The 22,159-nt window shown below is 44.8% G+C and overlaps 1 protein-coding gene across 1 annotated transcript in view; it reads left to right on the top strand.

Moving 5' to 3' along the window:
- Positions 1–310: 310 nt before the first annotated feature.
- The window catches only part of RASGEF1B (RasGEF domain family member 1B), a 276,546-nt gene continuing 254,697 nt past the window's right edge, over positions 311–22,159 (top strand). The window contains exon 1 of the mRNA XM_060686999.2: positions 311–696. Coding sequence (XP_060542982.1) covers positions 625–696 — 72 coding nt within the window. The 5' untranslated portion in view covers positions 311–624. The remainder of the gene's footprint in view (positions 697–22,159) is intronic.

Below are 22,159 nucleotides of genomic sequence, written 5' to 3'. Positions count from 1 at the left end.
CCTCTTCCTCTTCTCTTCCTCTTCTCTTTCTCCTCCTCCTTCTCTTTCCTCCTCTTCTTCCTCTTCCTTCCTCCTCCTCCTCTTCTTCCTCCTCCTCTTCTTCTTCCTCCTCCTCCTCCACCCCTCCCCTCCTCCTCCTCCTCCCCTCCTCTCCTCCTCTTCTTCCTCCTCCTCCTCCCCCTCCCCCTGCTACCCCCGTCCTCCTTTCCTCCCCGTGTTTCTTTCAAGTGCTTTAACGGTTGTCCCTCTGGATTCCCCCTCTCACGGCCCTCTCCTTTTCGCTGTAGCAATCCTGACATTTCAGTAAGAAAGCTTGGAAGCCAGCAACTGAAAGGCAAACCCTGTGGATTTATTCCTTTCCTTTCTGCCTGGGTTTTTAATCAGGGGGAGAAAGGAGTGGCTAAGGTTGCTTTCCCAACGGTCCAGTTGGGAGGGGGATCCTTTGCAGCTCGGGCACCTACCTACCTCCTGGCACAATGCTGGAGCGGAAAGAACCTGGATAAAGGATGCCTCCCTCTTGGATGCCATGGCCATAAGGAGGCTTCCTCTCGTTTGAGCTCCCGAGGGATCATCTAAGGGCTGAGACGACCTCCAGGCAAAAGACGCCTCTCACCCTCTTTGTATATGGCAAAGTTTTTTGCAGAGCTCCTGGGCTGCACACTGCAACGACGCAAGAAACATTCTCCCATGTTCCAGGTAGGTACAGGTGGCTTGTTGGGTGAGGAAGCCGAGGATAAAAATCAGCCAACTTCTTTGCATGATTGTGCGGGGGAAAGGGGTGGTCTTTCTTTCCAAGGAAAGTGCCTTCATCTTGTTCTGTCCCTCCCAGGTTTTAGAGGTCCATCCATGGGTGGGGCAGAAGGAAGAGGATCTAAAATGAACAGTGGCACCCTTTCCGTCCGTGGTTGAGAACAATTAATCGGTGCCTCCTGGACTTGTGGGTGCTCCGTCACTGGAAGTTTTCCAAAATAGACTTAGACAACCATTTGACCAGGATGGTATGTCACCTGCCTTGAGCAGAGGGTTGGACTAGAAGACCTCTGAGGTTCCTTCCAGCCCCATCATTCTATGATTCAATGTTTTATCTTTCCCTTGATGGATAAGCTTATTGGTTGTCATTTAGCTGGAGTTTAGTTACGTCCTCTTGATATCTCCAGTACTTGTTAGGGAAATCTGTTTGCCTTTATCTACTAGTAATCTCTCCTGTCATCTTCTTTTATGGATTGACAGTACTGTGTAATTGTGGGTGCCAATGTTTCTGGCTATGGACAAACATGTGGACGCATCTGGGCACCCACATGTGTGAGAGTCAGAGCATTTCTTAGTTTAAAACCTGCAATTCCGTTGGAACGGGGGACAGGCTTAGGATAAACACTCAAATGAGAAGAGTGGAAAATGCAGTAAGATAAGATGCACAGGTGTGATACAAGCAGATGTCATTTTAATGATTACTTAGGAAATGAAGGTTTGGGGGTGGCAGGGTGGGGCATGTTGTAGCTGAATTTGTTTTTGGTCATCGGTAACAGCGAGAGATTTGAACAAGAAATTGGGTTTGTGATTTGGGCGGTTTGGGCATCCCTTTAGCAGGGTGGAAGTTAAAAAAAAACCATGGTAGGTATATTATGGAAATATTTGCTGAATCAGATCACTATACTGCAGAAAAGTTCCAGCTGCGATGTGTCGAATGAGAAGTTTTTCAATGAAATATGAAGAAATGACAGACTGCCTAGATTCTGTTATATATAATGCAGCAGTAAGAATTGCTTCAACTTCAAGCAAATAAATTATTTTTAAAAAAACCTGCATATTGGAAAATGGCCTGAAGTAGTAATTAGGCTCTTGGTATGAAATGTAAATAGATAACATTACAGCAGTTGATAGAAAATGAGTTGGTATGTAAATGTATAAGGCACAAGTCAAGGACAAAATGTGAATTTTGTCTCTTGTTACAGTATTTGCACTTCTTCTTTAGGTATGATTCCTCAGGGCGAACTAGACAGAATCCAGCTCTGATTAAGGCAACAATTTTAAATAGACCCAAAGGTGCTTTCTCAAAAGGCAACTGGACTTCCTTTGTTTTTCTTTGTTTTTCCTTGAAGTTGTTTCGCTTCTCATCCAAGAAGCTTCTTTAGTTCTGTTTGAAAGGTAAAGAATGGAAGGATTTACCGTATTTTTCAGAGTATAAGATGCACCTTTTCCCCCCTAAAAGGGAGTGAAAATTTAGGTGCGTCTTATACACCGAATGTAGCCCCGCCCACCCACTGGCCCCCACCCTTTGGCCTCTGCCTCTCAGCAGTTTACCTTTTTGCAACAAGCAGCAAGAAGAAACAGCCCGTTTCAGCTTCAGCACAGCCTAATTAGCACAAGTTGATTGGATCGGCCTCCCGACTCTCAGCTGTTTTGCTCTCAGCTGTTTTGCTGCAGGCCTCTGCTGCTTGCTGCAATGAGGCAAAATTGCTGGGAGGCAGAGGCAGAGGCAGATTTCTTTTTCTTGTTTTCCTCACCAAAAAAGGTAGGTGCGTCTTATAGTCCGGAGCATCTTATACTCCAAAAAATAGTATATTCCTTGCAGTCATAGTATATTCCTTGTAGTCATCTGGTCATTAGCACTCTTCCTGAGAGTTGTTGAGGCCAAGTGGCCAAGTGGCCTCAGCAACTCTCAGAAAGAGTGCTAACGACCAGATGACTGCAAGGAATATAAATTCTCTTCTTCTACTATAGCAATAAAACTCCCTTTTATTTCTCCAACTTCCCCAGACCTCTCCCCCTCAAGATTCCCACAGTTCACTGTAAGTCCAAGAGCTAAACATGCACACACATCTCCATCAGCTCCTGGTTGCTTCGAGTCTAGAGGAGCAGTCAGTTCTGAGAGCAGACACAATTCAGGAAACTTGGTCCCAGGGAGACCTCATCACATGGAGGGGTCGCTGAGGCTACAGCACAACCAGCAATAGAATTGTGTCACTGTGTACTTGCCCACGGCCAGGCAAGCCGAACCCAAGGCAAGGCAAGGCAAGGCAAGGCAAGGCAAGGCAAGGCAAGGCAAGGCAAGGCAAGGCAAGGCAAGGCAAGGCAAGGCAAGGCAAGGCAAGGCAAGGCAAGGCAAGGCAAGGCAAGGCAAGGCAAGGCAAGGCAAGGCAAGGCGAACGCAAGGCAAGGCAAGGCAAGGCGAACGCAAGGCAAGGCAAGGCAAGGCAAGGCAAGGCAAGGCAAGGCAAGGCAAGGCAAGGCAAGGCAAGGCAAGGCAAGGCAAGGCAAGGCAAGGCAAGGCAAGGCGAACGCAAGGCAAGGCAAGGCAAGGCAAGGCAAGGCAAGGCAAGGCAAGGCAAGGCAAGGCAAGGCAAGGCAAGGCGAACGCAAGGCAAGGCAAGGCAAGCCGAACCCAAGGCAAGGCAAGGCAAGGCGAATACAAGGCAAGGCAAGGCAAGGCAAGGCAAGGCAAGGCAAGGCAAGGCAAGGCAAGGCAAGGCAAGGCAAGGCAAGGCGAACGCAAGGCAAGGCAAGGCAAAGTAAGATGTCAGTAACCGCGAGTATGGCTGGAAAAAGGCAACGCTTGCTCCCGACAAGCGTCCTTCCCCACGGCATCTCTTTAAATTTTATTCCCCGAGTGAGCCTTGTGATAAGGGGTGGGGCGTCCTTCTCCCGACTTGATGGCTCACCCTGTGTTGATCCCACCTCCTCTCCATTCTCCATGCTCGAGGGTCAGGCGGGGGAGGCAATTGCTCTTCTCCGGAGCTCTGTCGCTCCTCTACTCCACTGCCTACTCTTTCCCTCTCCTCCCCTCCTCGCTCAGTCATCCTGTGCCCTCTCTCCATTGCCGGCAACCCTTCCAAGACCTGAGGGACCCAGGGCTGCCTCGTCCTGCTCCTTCGGGGCCAGAGACACTGCCTCATCTTCCTCCGTCGTCCCTGGCTCCGTCTCGTCGTCCTCCTCGGACCCAGGCTCCGACGGGGCCATGACAACAACTGTGATGAGCAGTTACCTGTAATTAATTTAAGGGGTGCCGTTCAGATTTCAAGTTTTTACAGTGGTGGGCTGTTGCTGGTTCGGACCGGTGCGCCCACCCACCCCGGTGCTATGCCGTCCTATTTAGCTGTGTTTTTTAAGACACATGCATGCGTGTAAGCCACGTGCAAGAGCAAAGTATATGCGCGGAAGGCTGTGCACATGCGCAGGTGATGCGCGAGCACATTTTTGGTGCTGGGCAAATTGGCTGTTAATTCACGTGTCGCCCACTTCTGAGTTTTATCAGCCTTGGTCCATATCTTGCTCTACCTTCTTCCTTATACTCGCAACGGCTTTGCTTGTGGAGGTGGAGGTATACTGGGATGGGGAAGGGAGAAAAAGCTATTTTGATCTAAACTGCCTGATCAAAAGAGATCATTATTTATGTCTGCATGAAGCTGCACCTCTTCTGTAATTGCCCAGCCTGCCAGCTTGGTTTACATTTCCGGAAAGTGGGGGGGGGGAATGTTTTTTTATTGAAATTGCCACCAAGGGAAGCTGTTTCCAGCTTGAGAATGAGACCCAAGGCAGCACTTTCCATCCTGTGGAAGTTGCTGTATGGCTTGTCAATTAAAATGTATGACTTTTTATAGCAGATGCTCAGGCTCCGTGTTCTTTGTTTTTACTGCGGATGTTTATTGTTTCACATTATGCTGATAGCCATCCAAAAAGGGTCAGGCCAGTTCTTTGATACAGGAAGAGTAAACAGAATTGCAGCTATTTCCCTTTATAGCGGAAAGCAAAAGGAAGATTGGCAGCGAACGCAAGAACGTACAATTAAAAAAAAAAGTATCAACAAGTAAATAGCACTTAGACTTATATACGGCTTCATGGTGCTTTAGAGCCCTCTCTAAGCAGTTTCGGAGTCAGCATATTGCCCCCAATATTTAGGTCCTCATTTTACCGACCTTGGAAGGATGGAAGGCCTCAGTCGCCGCTACTGATTCGCTTGAACTGGTCCGAACCGGCTGAATACCACCTCTGCTTCCATGTCAGAAAAGAGAGGTGGAATCTGCCTGAGTCAGCTGTTGAAGCTATTCTTATTTTGCATACTGTTGCCCCGTAAGCTCTCTTGTGTGACTTTTTCCCGTCAAAATAGCCGCATTTCTTCTGGGTTAAGCAAGGAAGAGATTTATCAAAATCAAATGAATTGCTGACATCGGTTATGGATGTCTCCTAACAAACTATTTTTGCACAATTAACCTCTTCAATGTCTTGAAACACTTCTTCTCTAATCAGGAAGCCAGGACACGTTATTTTGGGGAGTTTATCCGTGCAAGACAATCCTTGGGTAAGTCTGGTCTAGTGAAAAGAAACAGTAAGGGGTGACATGATAGCAGTCTTCCAATATTTGAGGAGCTGTCACAAAGAAGAGGCAGTCAGCCTATTCTCCAAAGCACCTGAGGGCAGGACAAGAAGCAATGGGTGGAAACTAATCAAGGAGAGAACCAACCTAGAACTAAGGAGAAAATTCCTGACAGTTACAACATTTAATCAGTGGAACGACTTGCCTCCAGAAGTTGTGGATGCTCCAACACTGGAAGTCTTTAAGAAGAGATTGGATAACTATTTCTCTGGAATGGTATAGGATTTCCTGCCTTAGCAAGGGGTTGGAGTAGAAGACCTCTGAAGTCCCTTCCAACTCTTGTTATTTTGTATATGGAACAAAAAGAAAGGATTATGCAAAGTTCATGCAACTCCTTCAAGAAGACTTGTGAAGAAGGCACAGAAGAGGCTGTACTTTCTGAGAATGCTCAGGAAGATAAATCTATTTCTGTCCTACTATCTCAGCACCATTGAGAGTGTCCTGACATACGGCATTCTTGCATGGTATGGGAGCAGCTCTGTAGCGGACAAAAAAAGCTCTACAGAGAATCATTAAAACTGCCCAGAATATCATCGGGCTCCAGCTACCAGCCCTGGACGACATCTTTGAATCTCGCTGTTTGAGAAAGTTGCATAACATTCTCAGAGACTCTTCCCATCCTGCTTACAATCTTTTTGGACTGTTGCCTTCTGGCAGAAGATACAGAACTATTAAAACTCGGACCACCCATCTTCTGAATAGTTTTTATCCCAGAGCTATAATTGCACTCAACAATGAACTAAAGGGCCACCATCAGTGAGCTGTTGGACAGCATTACTTGGTCTGTTGTGTGGATGTTTGGGTGGTTTAGGGGCGGGGAATTTGTGGTGGGTGGGTGGGTGGGTGGGTGGGTGTTTGGGGATATTTATGTGTGTTGGACCTGGTCTCTGGGTGTTAAGTGAATTTTGTTGTATGGGTATACTGTGTATATACATACAATGACATTAAAGTTATTATTATTATTAAGACCACTACCTCCATTCCCCCGTCCCCGACTCATAGACCACAGTTCTTTGAAGAGAATAGATTAATTAAAATGATGCATAGCATTACACGCAACCCTTTAAGTAAAGTTCAGTCTTAACCACGTGGGATGGTAATGAAGGAGCCATTAATCCTAATATAGATAAAATGAATAGTGGATGCTGTCCTATTTTTTGAGGACTTTATTGCAAAACTGTCATCGAGTTATTCAGGAATGAAAAGAGAGGATTGTGAAGACGAATCGCTTTACACCCTGTGTAGGATTTAGGAGAGCATCTGCAGCTCAATAACAGAGTAAATTCTCTCAGGGTAAAGATCTTTTTGCAGGATTGATCTCTTTCAATGAATAGAGCTCCAAAGGGGGAGCCAGGCCTGTTAACTCTCTTATTCCAGCCAGGCAAATGAAATCCTCTCAAAATTTTGGTTCCTCTCAATTTGCATTCAGTTGGGCAAAAATAATATGCTTTAATAATGATCTCAAAAAGTGTATGTATGGGGAACCGTACCGGGGTGGTAGTCACTTACTTTCCCTACCGGTTCACAAATGTGAGCGTGCATGCATGCGCGCTACGCTCACACTCGCCCGTCCACGAATGTGCACAGCCTTCCGTGCATGTGCTTTGCTCTCGCACGAGCCTTCCGCATATGCGCCTGGCCTCAAAAATGTGCCTAAAAAGGATGGCATAGAGCCGGGGTAGGTGGGCAGGCCCACCTGCGATTTCCACTACCGGTTTGGGCGAACCGGCTGAATACCACCTCTGAATCCTACTGAATCAAACTTGATTGCAGGAAATACGACTTCAGCAACTGAGTGGTCAACGCCTGGAATGCTCTACCCGACTCCATTGTTACAGCGTCAAACCCTCATAAGCTTCAACTTCAAACTGTCTACCGTGGACCTCAACCCATTCCTAAGAGGTCTGTAAAAAGGGGCGTGCATAAGTGCATCAGCGTGCCTTCCGTCCCTGTCTTACTGTCCCCATTTATCTGTTCTTACTTCCTTTGTTCATCTTTATGTTCATACCTATACTTGTTATCTTGTACATGTTTGACACAAATAAATAAAAATAAATGAATTGAGTGGACTATATGACAGCTCCGTCAAAAGACTGGCTTTTGATATTTTCTTTAGGGCAAATTGAGAAGCTTCCCATAAAAGGCACAGCTGTTGAAAAGAGTGGACTAAAACTTATTTTAAAAAGCCAGCTCCCAATATTATCGGATTGGCAATGGCACAGATCTTTTAAGAAAAGTCTACCCTGCGGTTTTAAATCCGTGGCTTCTCAAATAAGCCACAAAGGCGGAGTTCACATAATGTGCCACAAATCACCATAGATTCTGTAGCTGTGTTCTGCCTTTCTTTTTCTTTTTTCCCGTTATTTGGGTTTTGTTTTTTTTTAAATTTATTTTTATATGCCGCCCTTCTCCAGAGACTCAGGGTGGCTTACAATGCGTTAAGCAATAGCCTTCATACTTTTGTATATTTTATACAAAGTCAGCTTATTGCCCCCACAAACCGGGTCCTCATTTTACCCACCTTAGAAAGGATGGAAGGCTGAGTCGACCTTGAGCCTTGGCGAGAATTGAACTTGCAGTAATTGCAGGCAGCTGGATGTTAAATGCTGCCTTAGTAGGAGGCATTAGCCTCCTACGCCACTCAGGCTTTGGCTATATAGCACAGTGGTGGCGAACCTTTTACTCACCGAGTGCCAAACAGGTACACGCTTCGTACTCGCGGCTTCCCCCCGTGCGCTGCACGCTCAACCACACCATCTGCACATGTGCACGTCTTTCATGCCCCCTGGTGCACTGTGTGCGCAATTGACTGCACCATCTGTGCATGCGTGTGGCTTTCGCACGGCTCCCCTGTATGCTGCATGCACAATTGCACCATCTGTGCATGCACACGGATTTTGCGCATGCAATGCATGCATACGCACACCATATGCGCTTGCATGCACTGCACTCAGGTACTCGCACATGGATGTGCAAATGCACACGCATGCAAAGGAGAGCTCTGAAGACCAGCTGGGTTTCCGGAATTGTGCGCATGCGCACCGGAGGCCCAAACACCAGCTGGGGCACGTGCGCATGTGCAGCTGCAGGTGAGTTGGGTGACAGCTGGCGTGCCCAGAAAGTTGGCCCTGTGTGCCACCTCGGGCACGTGTGTGATAGGTTCTCCTAGCATGTTAAGCTCCAAAGAAATGGTAAGTGATGGTTTGGTAGTGTAAAATGTGACTCCAAAGTGAGTTTTCAAGGTCCATTTCGAAGCTGGCTCCAAGGCATAACGCATATCAGGTGGAGCAGTACGAAGCCAGAGTTGTAAGTCATGTCTACCACCATCCCAAAATTGTGGGACGGAGATTGCCTCAGGAAAGTCAAACGATCTTGAAAGGAGCATGGATTGGGCTGAAAACAAAGCGGCGTTGCTGAAAACACCTGAATGTGGCATTCTTCACTCAACAAAAAGAAATCAAACAATGAGGAAATACTGATAGAAGGGAATATTTGAAGCTCAGGGTTGAACAATGGAGAGGCATCTGGGTTGGTTTCATATATCCCCGTTTCTTTTAAGCAAAGATCAACGCTTGGACCAGAGGTCTCCTGTAAGGGATGTGAGAAAACCCTTTTTAAAGAAAAGGAGGAGAGTTGTAGCCAAGGCAACGGTCAGATAAGAGACATTCTATGCCTGTAACAGAATAATAAAGGAGAGCCACTTTGGTCTAGTGGTTAAGATACCAGGCTAGAAAATGATAGATGGTGAGTTCCAGTCCCACTTTAGGCATGAAAACTGGTTGAGTGACTTTGGGCCAATCACCAGGAGACTGTGAATTCTAATCCCACTTTAGGCATGAAAGCTGGCTGGGTGACTTTGGGCCAATCACCAGGAGACTGTGAGTTCTAGTCTCACCTTAGGCATGAAAACTGGTTGAGTGACTTTGGGCCAATCACCAAGAGACTGTGAATTCTAGTCCCACTTTAGGCATGAAAGCTGGCTGGGTGACTTTGGGCCAATCAACAGGCGATGGTGAGTTCTAGTTCCACCTTAGGCATGAAAACTGCCTGAGTGACTTTGAGCCAATCACAAGGAGACTGTGAGTTCTAGTCCCACCTTAGGCATGAAAGCTTGCTGGGTGACCTTGGGCCAGTCCCTCTCTCTCAGCCCAACTCACTTCACAGGGAAGTGAGGGTCACAGGGTCATTTTTGTGGGAGAAAATAGGAGGAGGAAGGTGTGTTGAATTTGTTCCCTGCCTTGAGTTATTTATAAAAACAATAAAGGCAGGAAATAAAATAAAATTCTTTGAAAAGTAAAGAAAAGCACAATTCAAATTCTAAAAAAAACCCACTCTTAAATCTTTTTTTTTTTTTTGGGTGGGGGTGTCACTGGACAATCCTCCATCCTCATTAAGGACCTCAGCATGACATTTGTGCAGAGGCAGCTTTCAACTAGAGCCTTGGTGGTGCAGCGGACTAAGTGCTGTTATGTAGTACTTAGCTGCCAGCTGCCTGCAATTAGTCCAAGTTCAAATCTCACCAGGCTCAAGGTTGACTCAGCCTTCCATCCTTCCGAGGTAGGTAAATTGAGGACCCGGATTGTGGGGGCAATAAGCTGATTTTCTAGAAACACCGCTTATGGGGGGCCAAAAACCCTAATAAGCAGGTATATACAAAAGAATGAAGGCTATTGCTATAAGTGCATTGTCAGCCACCCTGAATCTTCAGAGAAGGGCAGCATATAAATTGAACCAATAAATAATAAATAAATAAATAAAACTTCTAGAGAAGGGTAAAAAAAAGATAAATTGAAATAAAACGCAGACCCAACACTCACTTGCTCTAATATTCCTCTCAGGAGCTTTTCATTTTACAAGCATTTATCTCGTTTCAGGCACAAGAGCTTTACAAAAACCTAATGCTTAATTTTAATTGCTTTGTCAGGTATATAAGGTAAAGGTAAAGGTTCCCCTCGCACATATATGCTAGTCGTTCCCCACTCTAGGGGGCGGTGCTCATCTCAGTTTCAAAGCCAAAGAGCCAGCGCTGTCCGAAGACATCTCCGTAGTCATGTGGGCGGCATGACTAAATGCCAAAAGTGCATGGAACGCTGTTGTATTCCCACCAAAGGTGGTCCCTATTTTTCTACTTGCATTTTTTTTTTTTAAGCAAACATTGTTTGAAGATCTGACTTATGACTGGGCCCCGATGCAAAATACATTTTAAAACTACTAAAGTGTTGATAGCTGACATTATAATGGACCTTTCCTCTCCTTCTGAGCACACAATAAGAACGAATAAATTTCATTTAAACTTCTTTTTGCAAATTCCAGGGTTTTAATGCGCTCCCTGTCGCTCTCCATGGTGCTGAAATGAATAGCTTGAGAGGCACAAGCCACTCAAAATACCACTTGACCTTAGCTGGATTTCATGAAATCACAGTCAGTCAGCTGGGCCTCATTGATTCCAATGTACAATATATTTAACTTGGTACTGAATTTGACTTATTTCTAGATCTCTATGCCATACTGAACTATAACTTAACCACAGGGGTGAAATCTACTTACCTTCTTTACCGGTTCGGAAGCGCACACGTCCCGTGCGCGCATGTTGCACACAGATCTTCTGCGCATGCACAGAAGGTAAAAAACACATTACTTCCTGGTTAAAACCAGGAAGTAATGACACCTGGGTCAGTAGGCGGAGCTTTGCTCCGCCATCGCTACCAGACAGGGGTGGGTTCTAATTTTTTTTACTACCGGTTCGGTGGGCGTGGCTTATTTTGTGGGTGTGGCTTGGAGGTCATGTGACTAGGTGGGCGTGGCTAGCTGGTCAGAGTCATTTCTGGAAGGTCCTCACACTTACGACCAGTCCTCGCACTTACGACCCGACTCATTTGTTTGCTTTTAACACTGATCCGCTGTAGGACGGCCCTTGGAAGCCCCGCGGCAAGAGTTTAAACAGTTTTTTTCCCTCTAGTCATCAGCTGGGACTCAGGAGGCAGCAATAGATTGGGGGTGGGGCCAAATAAAAGATAAGAATAACGTGGGTGGGTGGGGGGTGGGAGGACGGGGGGGGAGAACCGGTTCGGTGACGTCATATTGTCACCGCTACCGGCTCGGCCAAACCGGACCGAACCGGGAGGAACCCACCACTGCTACCAGATCGCCGAGCCACCGGCCAAGATTGCTACCGGATCACGCGATCCGGTTCAATCCAGGCGCATTTCACCCCTACCTAACCAAACAGGCTAGGTTTGTATAACATACTAAGCTGAAAAATAACTAACCAAGGTTAATATGAATCAAGATTAGCATATTAGAAAGTCCTCAAGTTATCCCTGTAATGGAGCCTGCCCATCATGGTCATCATTCATGATAGTCAGCTATGCGACCTGTCTGATTTTATGTCCATTTTGGTCGTTAAGTGAACCAATGGTTTATTAGGAACCGGTTTTGCCAAAAACTGAAAAAGAGCCCTAGTAGCAGAGTGGTTAGAATGCAGTATTGCAGGCTAACTTTGCCGACTGCCAGGAGTTCGATTCTGACAAGCTCAAGGTTGACTCAGACTTCCATCCTTCCTGGTCGGTAAAATGAGGTCCTAGATTTCTATGGAGATTCTCAGTCCTCCAGGTCATGGTCGTCCCAAAGGTGATTTTTATTCCCAAGAGGCAACTGTACTTTCTGGTTTTTCTTTGAAGAGGTTTCACTTCTCATCCAAGAAACTTCCTCACTTCTTGGATGAGAAGTGAAACGTCTTCCCAGAAAAACCAGAAAGTACAGTTGCCTCTTGAAAAAGCACTTTGGGATGAGGTCCCAGATTGTTGGGGGCAATACGCTGACTCTGTATATCAGTGTCCGCAATCTTTTGGGCACCAGGTCCATGGAGAAATCTGTGGATCAACGCTGGTCCACGGACCAGAGGTTGGGGACCCCTGCTGTATACCACTTAGAGAGGGCTCTAAAGCTCTATGAAGCAGTATGTAAGTTTAAGTCCTATTGTTATTCATATAAATGCCAGATTTAGGCAAAACTGTTGTAAAACATAGTTACAAGACTGTGGGACAGTGCAAAAAGCTGTATATGTGGTCCAGTTGCTGAATGCCTGAAGAGTGGTCACATAACCCATGTATGTGTGTGTGTGTGTGTGTGTGTGTGTGTGTGTGTGAGACCATTAGAAATTTGAATCTGGGTCATAGGTATCCCCAGGAGGTTTGTTGTAATTAAGAACAGTCACTAAACAACCGGTCATAAGTCAAGGTCTACCTGAATGTAATTGCATCTTTAAGGATGTTCTATGAGACTATTTGCCGAGTCTGTCTTAGAAACACTGTGCGTCTAAAATTCAGTGGTTCTATAAAATCATATGTCATGTGTGAAAGAGAATTTTGTAGATAACAAGCAATTCTGTAGTAGTCACTGCCACCACCGTCACCGATGTCTGCAATAGGCCAAGAGTTAAAACGGCTCTTTGAAGATCTTGACAAGTGACAGCAATCATGTCAGCTCCATTTGTTTCAGGCTATTTTCTTTCACTATGATGGGGAAGGCCAGGTAGGAACAATTTCCTCTGGCATCTGACCTTTATTTATTTAAAAGTTTTGCTTGCCAGGTTTATAAGTTGCTCCAATAAATGCTTCCTTCAAGAGGTTCACCTACTGTGTTTCCCCAAAAATAAGACCGGGTCTTACATTATTTATTTATTTTGCTCCAAAAGATGCATTAGGGCTTATTTTCAGGTTATGCTTTATTTCAGGGTTTTGAATCCCTAGTGCTGTGTAATGGGGTGAGCTCCCGTTACTTGTCCCAGCTTCTGCCAACCTAGCAATTTGAAAGCATGTAAAAAATGCAAGTAGAAAAATAGGGACCACCTTTGGTGGGAAGGTAACAGCGTTCCGTGCACCTTTGGTGTTTAGTCATGCCGGCCACATGACCACGGAGACGTCTCCGGACAGCGCTGGCTCTTCGGCTTTGAAACAGAGATGAGCACCGCCCCCTAGAGTTGGGAACGACTAGCACATATGTGCAAGGGGAACCTTTACCTTTACAGTACTAAATGCGTCCATCTGGCTGACAAACTTAACTGGGGCTTATTTTTGGGGTAGGGCTTATATTACGAGCATCCTGAAAAATCATGGTAGGGCTTATTTTCCAGTTAGGTCTTATTTTGGGGGAAACACGGTAGTCCTGTTTTAAAAACATAGCTTAAAATATACAATCTGTAATATAGAAGATAATAAATGACACTAGTAACACAATACAAACACAATTGAGGGGTCCTTGGTGCTCTTTGAGCTGGTTGTTTTCTTGCAGACGTTCATTACTCAAACTGGGTAACATCAGCGGAGCTAGTAAGGGATTTCTTACTACTGTACTAATTCCTTATTAGCACTGTTGTTACCTAGTTTGGGTAATGAAATGTCTTCAAGGAAATAGCCAAGTTCAGAGAGCACCAAGGACCCTGATTTCAATCCTCCACCACAAATCTTCTTCATCAGTACAATTTAGAAGCACATAAATAAATTACCTCTACTTCAATTAACTCCCCAAAGTTTCCCCCATAAAACCTTCTAAAGAAAGCAGGTTTTTTGATGGACTTTCAAAGAATGTAAATGTGTAAATCTAGTTGGATCTCAGGGGATACTACAAAAAAGAGGGGTTGAAATTGAAAAGGAGGCTGGTGATAACAGTCCCTGAGTGAAGAAACCTTATTCTCCATGGTCTTAACCAATAGGCAGAAATGTTTGGGAGAAGGTAGTCCTGAAAATGTCCAGATCCACTGCCATAAAGGGCCTGAATTACTTTCTTGAATTGTAGCCAAAAAGGGAACAGTTACCTTAGGTTCCATATCAATAAACAGTCCTGAAACGTTTTTTTAAAAATTGCTGCTTTCCAATTAAATTATGAGGGACGCAGTGGCTCAGTGGCTAAGATGCTGAGCTTGTTGATCGAAAGGTCGGCAGTTCAGCGGTTCAAATCCCTAGTGCTGTGTAACGGGGTGAGCTCCCATTATTTCTGTCAACCTAACAGTTCGAAAGCACGTAAAAAATGCAAGTAGAAAAATAGGGACCACCTTTGGTGGGAAGGTAACAGCGTTCCGTGCGCCTTTGGCGTTTCACCATGCCGGCCACAGGACCATGGAGATGTCTTTGGACAGCGCTGGCTCTTCGGCTTTGAAACGGCGATGAGCACCGCCCCCTAGAGTTGGGAACGACTAGCAAGTATGTGCGAGGGGAATCTTTCCCTTTACCTAATTAAATTATAAAGCCGTTCACAATTAGGAGATAATGCTGCAATCTGAAAGACAAATCTTGGTACAGAATGTGGCCATTAAAAGACTCAGAACGTTGTGCTTTAAAGGTAAGAGTGAACCCCATCTTTCTGATTTACAGCTCCTGTTTTAAGGCTTTGTGTGCTGTGTGAATCCAGCTAATCTGACTTGTTCAACACGGTTGAACAATCATGGTTAAGCAAACTATGGCTGAGGCCAATGTGCGAACCGGTTATCAGCTGGAGAGTTGATGGAAAAGGTTGTTTTGATAAGATCAAACACCCCCCCCTTTTTTTAGTATAGGGCAATATTGATTTGGTCTTGTCAATCATTCAAAAAGCTTTGGAGGAAGCCAGCAGTCATACAACAAAGTCCCATCTGGGAAATGTCATGTATTTAAAACTTAAAAATACATTAAAAATACACACAGCAGATTATCTGGGAATAACAGGAGGAGTTTGGTCACCAAGTCAGGATAGCAGCTGTGATGGTGTGATCTACAATCCGCTCTCTCCCGTTTTTATGTGCATTGCGTATCAAATACTAGCACAGCTTTGATTTGTACTGTTGGGGCTCCCATCTTGATTTTTTGACTACATCCCAGCATATGTCCTAAATGAGAAGAAGAATTTTCTTTTTATTTATTTATTTATTTATTTATTTATTTATTTATTTATTTATTTATTTATTTATTTATTTATTTATTTATTTATTTATTTATTTATTTATTTATTTATTTATTTATTTTGCAATAACTCAAGGCAGCAAACATAACTGATACTCCTTCTTCCTCTTATATTCCTCTTCACAACCAGAATCTCTGAGGTGAGTTGGACAGAGAGAGAGAGAGAGAAAGTGTCACCCAGTCATCTTATGGCTAAGGCGGGACTAGAATTCTCAGTCTCCTAGTGATTGGCTCAAAGTCACCCAGTCAACTGTTATGGCTAAGGCGGGACTAGAACTCTCAGTCTCCTGGTGATTGGCCCAAAGTCACGCAGTCAACTGTTATGGCTAAGGCGGGACTAGAACTCTCAGTCTCCTGGTGATTGGCCCAAAGCCACCCAGTCAACTGTCATGGCTAAGGCGGAACTAGAACTCTCAGTCTCCTGGGGATTGGCCCAAAGTCACCCAGTCAACTGTTATGGCTAAGGCGAGACTAGAACTCTCAGTCTCCTGGGGATTGGCCCAAAGTCACCCAGTCAACTGTCATGGCTAAGGCGGGACTAGAACTCTCAGTCTTCTAGTGATTGGCCCAAAGTCACCCAGTCAACTGTTATGGCTAAGGCAGGACTAGAACTCTCAGTGTCTTGGTGATTGGCCCAAAGTCACCCAGTCAACTTTCTAGCCTGGTACTTTAACCACTTTTAATTTGGTCTAATTACCTCTCTAATGGATGGATAGTAGATTAACAAAGGAGGCCGCGTCCACTGAAAAATGCTGAATATTGAAAGCTAGACGTTGGTGGCTTAAGCCACACGAAAGCTCACAATTTATGCATCTGTATGCGTCTAGAGGCACCTGATTTGAGTTGCAGAAAACAATGAGCAGACAGACAAAACGAATTACTGAATGAAACTGCTGGTAGTTCAGGAAAAGCCAAAAACTGTTCCTCTACTAACTGTAGACGTAATACAAGGATTTTAGTATCAAAGGATGATGATTGTTCATTTATATGGCTGTACTGACAGGGGATGCATGTATCAAAGGACATTTATCAAAGGACATTAAACATAATGGCTAAAGGTAGATTAATAGCGATATATCTGATAAGCGAATATTTGGGAAGAAGTAAGGAATATTTCCAATCTGTTGTTTCAAGTTTTTCTGAGACATTTGTTTGGGGATAGAAGACGGAACTTGGTGGAAGCTTAAATGTGCATAGGGTTGCCAGGTGTCCACTATTTGAGCGGACAGTCCGCTTTTTTCACATTATGTTCACTATTTTTTTTCACAAAATAGTGGACATTTTTTTTATTCAAAAGCTTTATGATGAAATGGTACGTAATCTAAAGCTGTACAGTCTAAGAGAATAAGGATAGGAGAATCGCGTTTTGTCTTTTTTTTCATAAGTTAGAATGAGACAAAGATCGAATATCCATTGAACTCGATTCTCCAAAAAAATTAATGATAAGATTAAAATAAAAATATATTATAAAATTATGTACAGTTCACATTTTTAAAATGTATTGTAGCTTATGTCGACTGACCTAAAATGGCGTCGAGTGATGAGAGTAACAGCGGCGAGATTTCGAATTCTTTAAAACGAAAGAGAGGAGTGTGCAATTACACCAAAGACTGGTCATGGGAAATTTGTGGACTGACGAACGTTACCGACTGCTTGTACCATCAGTTCGAAGTGAACTTTGTATATTTTTTAATATTTCTCAACGTTGTACTGAAATTAAAGAATTATTCCTTAAACACAAAGAATTGATCAAAGCTGCGCAGTCAAATAAAAAATACACACGACAGCAAAGTAAAATGTAATTTAATATTTTACATATTATTATAATATATTTGATGTTTTGAATTTTAAGTAAAGTTTTGAAGTGATTATTTTAATACATGTTAAAATGTTCGTAAGAAAATATATAATTTAATTGTAAATTTTTTTTAATTTTTTTACTACTTAAACCCCCTCCCCCCCACCCGCTTGTCCGCTATTTTTTGGAAGCAGACCTGACAACCCTGCTCCAGAATATAACAGAGTCATCAAATTCCAGGCAATGTCAGACTCTGTTGAGTCACCCCCTCATCTCTTTCTCCCAGAAACTGCCATAAAAAATACAGCCTGTTTCAATATTTGACACAACTGAGCAGAATCAGGCAGGCACCCGATGTGAATGCAGCCAGATAGATCTTAGCCTCCAGGCTGACAAAATTATCGGTATAGAATTTTTCTCTGAGGGACTGGAGTTCCTTCAGGGGATCAAGATTTTAATGACTTCTCTAATTAGGCATTTGACCGAATCCCCTAAATGATGTTTGCTCTGTTTGTGAGCACGTCGGCTATTTAATTATTGTCTGTTTTGGGCCTCAGAATATGATCAGTGACATTTGATAACCGCGTGCTTCTAAATATAAGTGAAATTGCTATTTGCACTCTCCCGGGGCCTTGCGCCTAATCCTCTCCCAATGAAAGCGGGGAAAAGACAGCGTTCCTATGAGCAGGAATGATGGTGTGGAAAGCGGTCGGCTCAGATGAATTTGTCCCAGAGCTGCAATCAATTGCTGCCCCCTCAGTAGGTCACCTGTAATATAAACATAATAGCAATAACGCTTAGATTTATATGCGGTGGTGGGATTCAAATAATTTAACAACCAGTTCTCTGCCCTAATGACCGGCTGGGTGGGTGTGGCCATGGTGGGTGTGGCCAGGGGGTGTGGCAGGCAGAGTCCCACGCGCCCCATTTTGGGCCTAGAAGGCCTCCCTGCCCTTATCTGGGAGCCAAAATGGGGTGCTTTGGGACTCCTGAGTGGGGAGGGGAGGGGCTGACCAGCAATTTAACTACCAGTTAACCTGTTGTGGCCTGTCAGCGACCAGTGCAGCTGGTGGCTGATTCCGACAGTGAGGAGGCTGGTGTGGTGTTGCGACAGCAGCCTGTGCAGTTGGCCCTCGAGTCGGACAATGAGGAGGCTGGAGAAGATGTGGTGCCAGGGGCGGGGATTCAGCCAGGGCCTTCAGAACCTCCAGAAGCTCCCATAAGTGAAGAGGACAAAGAGGAGGAGCCACTCCCTTAGCCTATTTAAGGAGGAACGCCGACTGAAGCAATTTGCAGGGAACAACTCTGTTCACATACCTTCGTGTCTTGTCTTACTTATCTTATCAGCTTCCTGCAAATTGCTTCTGGGCATTCTGCCAACCACAGTAAGCTTTCAGTATTATTCTTTGAATTCTTGGTGGCTGTTAAGGGATGGCCATATGTTTCCTCATGCAATGTACGAGAAAGTGATTTTTAAAAAAATCTCTGACTCTGGTAAAAATGAGATTTTTGGGGGTTATAAAAGAACAACTGGCAAATAAAAAATTTTTTGCCCGATACATGAATGAGACTGTTGTGCTAAGCTCTTTTTTTATGCGTTGATTTTTGAACCCTTCAACATTCTCCCGTCCTCCCCTCATTTTTGCATCAACAGCATGCCGGAGACAAGGTTGAATGTCAGCTTGATTTAGCGACAGCAAGACAAAAGACAAAAATGCCATCTATAAATCTGTTCTTGATCAATTTTGAAAGCATCGCCTCAAGGCTCACTGAAAGATAGAGATATAATTGGGGTGGCATCAGTTAGGAAACTTCGCTTTTCACTCTTGGTTAGAAATGAAATACCGTCAACTCCCTTGGATAAATGAGATGGGAGTATATAGAGCACCTTACAGGTCAAGGAAAAAAAAAAAAGGCAGAGAAAATTGGACTCGGCACCCATGCAGAAAATAAACTGCATCCATACTTTGAAATCCAGGCAATGATTGAACTTGATTTGTTTTTAGTCTGACCAACCTGTTCAATTGGACAAGTTGATAGCTTAGTGCGTTATAGCTTGAAAAGACTGAGATGTTAATAAAAGGCTTTTGCAGTTGAAATACTGAAGGAGGCCGAAAGTTGACTGCATTTTTGACGGATCGGAGGAAAATTACAAGGCGCTTCTTGAAAACAATCATTTGGGGCCAGAGTTGGGGGGGGGGCAGAGGGAAACAAACGGGGGCAATTGATGACATGTGCCAGGATGACATCATCATGCAAATACCATGATTTACTACATGCAAGTGTGCAAGGAAGGCATCGCTATGATGACATCATCCCATGTGTGGTCCTTTTGGCACCCTCTGAATTTCTATGGATGCTGCTGATGCTTTGAGAAGAGATCTCATATGTTATGTTTTAGGCTGCTTAATTGCTTTTGGGATTTGAATTAGGCCGGGGTTCTAAAATGCTGCTTTAAAAGGTCCTACTGTTCTGTGCATATTTTGGGGGATGTTTTTTTTTTGGAAAAACCAGCAAATACAGAACAACCGTGTCATCAATGACCAATGAGAGAGATAATGAAACTAAGCCAGTGGTGAAATTCAATTTTTTTTACTACCGGTTCTGTGGGCATAGCTTGGTGGGTGTGGCAGGGGAAGAATACTGCAAAATCCCCATTCCTTCCCCACTCCTGGGGGAAGGATATTGCAAAATCTCCATTCCCACCCCACTCTGGGGCCAGCCAGAGGTGGTATTTACCAGTTCTCCGAACTACTCAAAATTTCCGCTACCGGTTCTCCAGAACCTGTCAGAACCTGCTGGATTTCACCCCTGAACTAAGCATATACAATACACTAATATATGATCTAGATCAGGGGTCTCCAACCTTGACAACTTTAAGAACTGTGTACTTCAACTCCAAGAATTCCTCAGCCAGCTTTGCTCCCAACCTGCGTGGGAGCTTTGCTGGCTGAGGAATTCTGGGAATTGAAGTCCACAGGTCTTAAAGTTGCCAAGGTTGGAGACCCCTGATCTAGAAAATGTTTCCTAAAACAGGGGTCCCTAATCCCCAATCCCCAGTCCGTGGACTGGCACCGGGCCATGGCATGCCAGAAACTGGGCCGTGCAAACAAGCCACACACATCCCGTTCCACGGAAAAAATCCTCTCCACGGAACCAGTCCCTGGTGCCCAAAAGGTTGGGAGCTTCTGTCCTAAAACATGAGTTTTGCAAGCCACTTTCTCAATATACTCCCTTTTGTTGAATGCAACTTTCCCATTATTATTTTTTTTGGAGCTTGTGCAAATATTTAAGGGGAGAGTGACAGCTGTGACCCAACTCCGCAGTGTGGCTGTCTGTGACTTTGTGCCAGATTGTGTCATTTTGCTTCCATTTCCATTTGTGGAAGGTTTTTTTTTTAAAAAAAATATCTCTAAAAATATATGAACATGGCACCATTGGGAACAATAGTGTGACATTCTGGCGCATTAACTATGCTGCTATACTGGCCACTGGAGGGTCTTGTCTCTGACAGGCTTTTCTGAGTGAGCGATGTGTGGTGTGGTGGTGATTTTGGAAATGGTTCACAGTCTGGATCCCTCCCATATTTAACTCATGGGATAAAAGAATCAGTTTCTCGTCATAAAGCTAAGTTGAGTCTCCAGATGGCTGCTTTTAAAGCCTTCTGATTTTGTCCCTGGAAAGACCCCTAACTTGGTCCTCCTGGGAGAAGACACATGTTTGATCAATCACATAAAAATATCCTCCGGTGAGTGTTGAAGTAAATGAGATGCTAATTTATACTCATTTTTACCCACAAAAATAAGAGATGGAGCTCCTACCAAATCTTACCGTCTCAAATAACTGCAAGAAGTCACACAGATTGTTTGGGTCAAAATCTGCCAGGATGATCCACGCATGAGCAATATTAAAACATGGAGACTGAGTTATGATTATGCTCCGTAGATCATTCGCTTAGGACAGGGGTCGGCAACCTGCGGCTCTGGAGCCACATGTGGCTCTTTCATCCCTCTGCTGCGACTCCCTGTCGCCAGTCAGCTCCACAATTGATAGGGCTTTCGGTTAGGACAGGTAGAGGAAAAAGGATGCCACGCTAGGAAGAGACTCTATGGTGGGGGAACTGGACTTGCGGTCGGCTCCAGAATTGAACCGGGGGTTTCCGTTAGGACCTTTGTGGCTCTTTGAGTGTTTAAGGTTGCAGACTCCTGCTGAGGATTTTAAAACCTTCTCTGAGTTATGGAAGGAATGGAAAATATATTGGACTTTGCATGAGAAAAGGTAAAATATAAAGTTTTCCCCTTTGTCTGACTCTATGGCAGGGTTTTAAAACTGGCAGCCCATGGGCAAGATGCATCATGCACAGGCCACGCCCACCCCAGCTTGAAGAATGGGAAAAACGTGATGGCAACATGATGCTGCAAGTTTGACACTCGTGCATTAGGGGGTGATGCTCATCTCTGTTTCCTAGCTGAGTGATGTTTTTTGCTGTCCCCAGCCTCCAGAGACTCCTAGAGAGGCTCTGGAGGCTGGGGACAGCAAAAAACATGACTTCCTGTCCCACCAGAAGTTGGGAAATGGGACCTTTCAGGCCTCCGGAGGGCCTCCGAGGGAGTGGGAAAGGCTGTTTTCACTCTCTGCAGATACACAGAGAGGATCTGGAGCCAGGTAAGAAAGAAAAACGGGCCTACCAGGCCATCACGTGCCAGGAGCAATGGGGGGAGGGCGGGTTGCGCGCGCAGGGCAGGGCACATAGAATTATGGGTGTGGGCACGCGCACGCGCGGACCTCCCCCACTCCCCCCCTCTCCTGGCACACAATGGCAAAAAGGTTAGCCATCACTGAGCTAGATGATCTTCTAATTTCCGGCACTGCCGCATGCAAAAAGGCCAGCTGATCATCACACGCGCATGCGTGCCAGGAACCCGGAAGAGGAACGGGCAATGTCGCGTGTGCCAGGCGACATGGCTCCACGTGCCACTTCAGGCACGCGTGCCATAGGTTCGCCATCACAGATTTAGCCCATTGTTACTTGTCCTATATTTGATGGAAGAATCA

The sequence above is a fragment of the Pantherophis guttatus genome, chromosome 8 (assembly GCF_059756535.1).
Source record: "Pantherophis guttatus breed Tessera chromosome 8, ASM5975653v1, whole genome shotgun sequence".
Taxonomy (NCBI): Eukaryota; Metazoa; Chordata; class Lepidosauria; order Squamata; family Colubridae; genus Pantherophis; species Pantherophis guttatus.
This window is presented reverse-complemented; position numbering and strand designations above follow the sequence as displayed.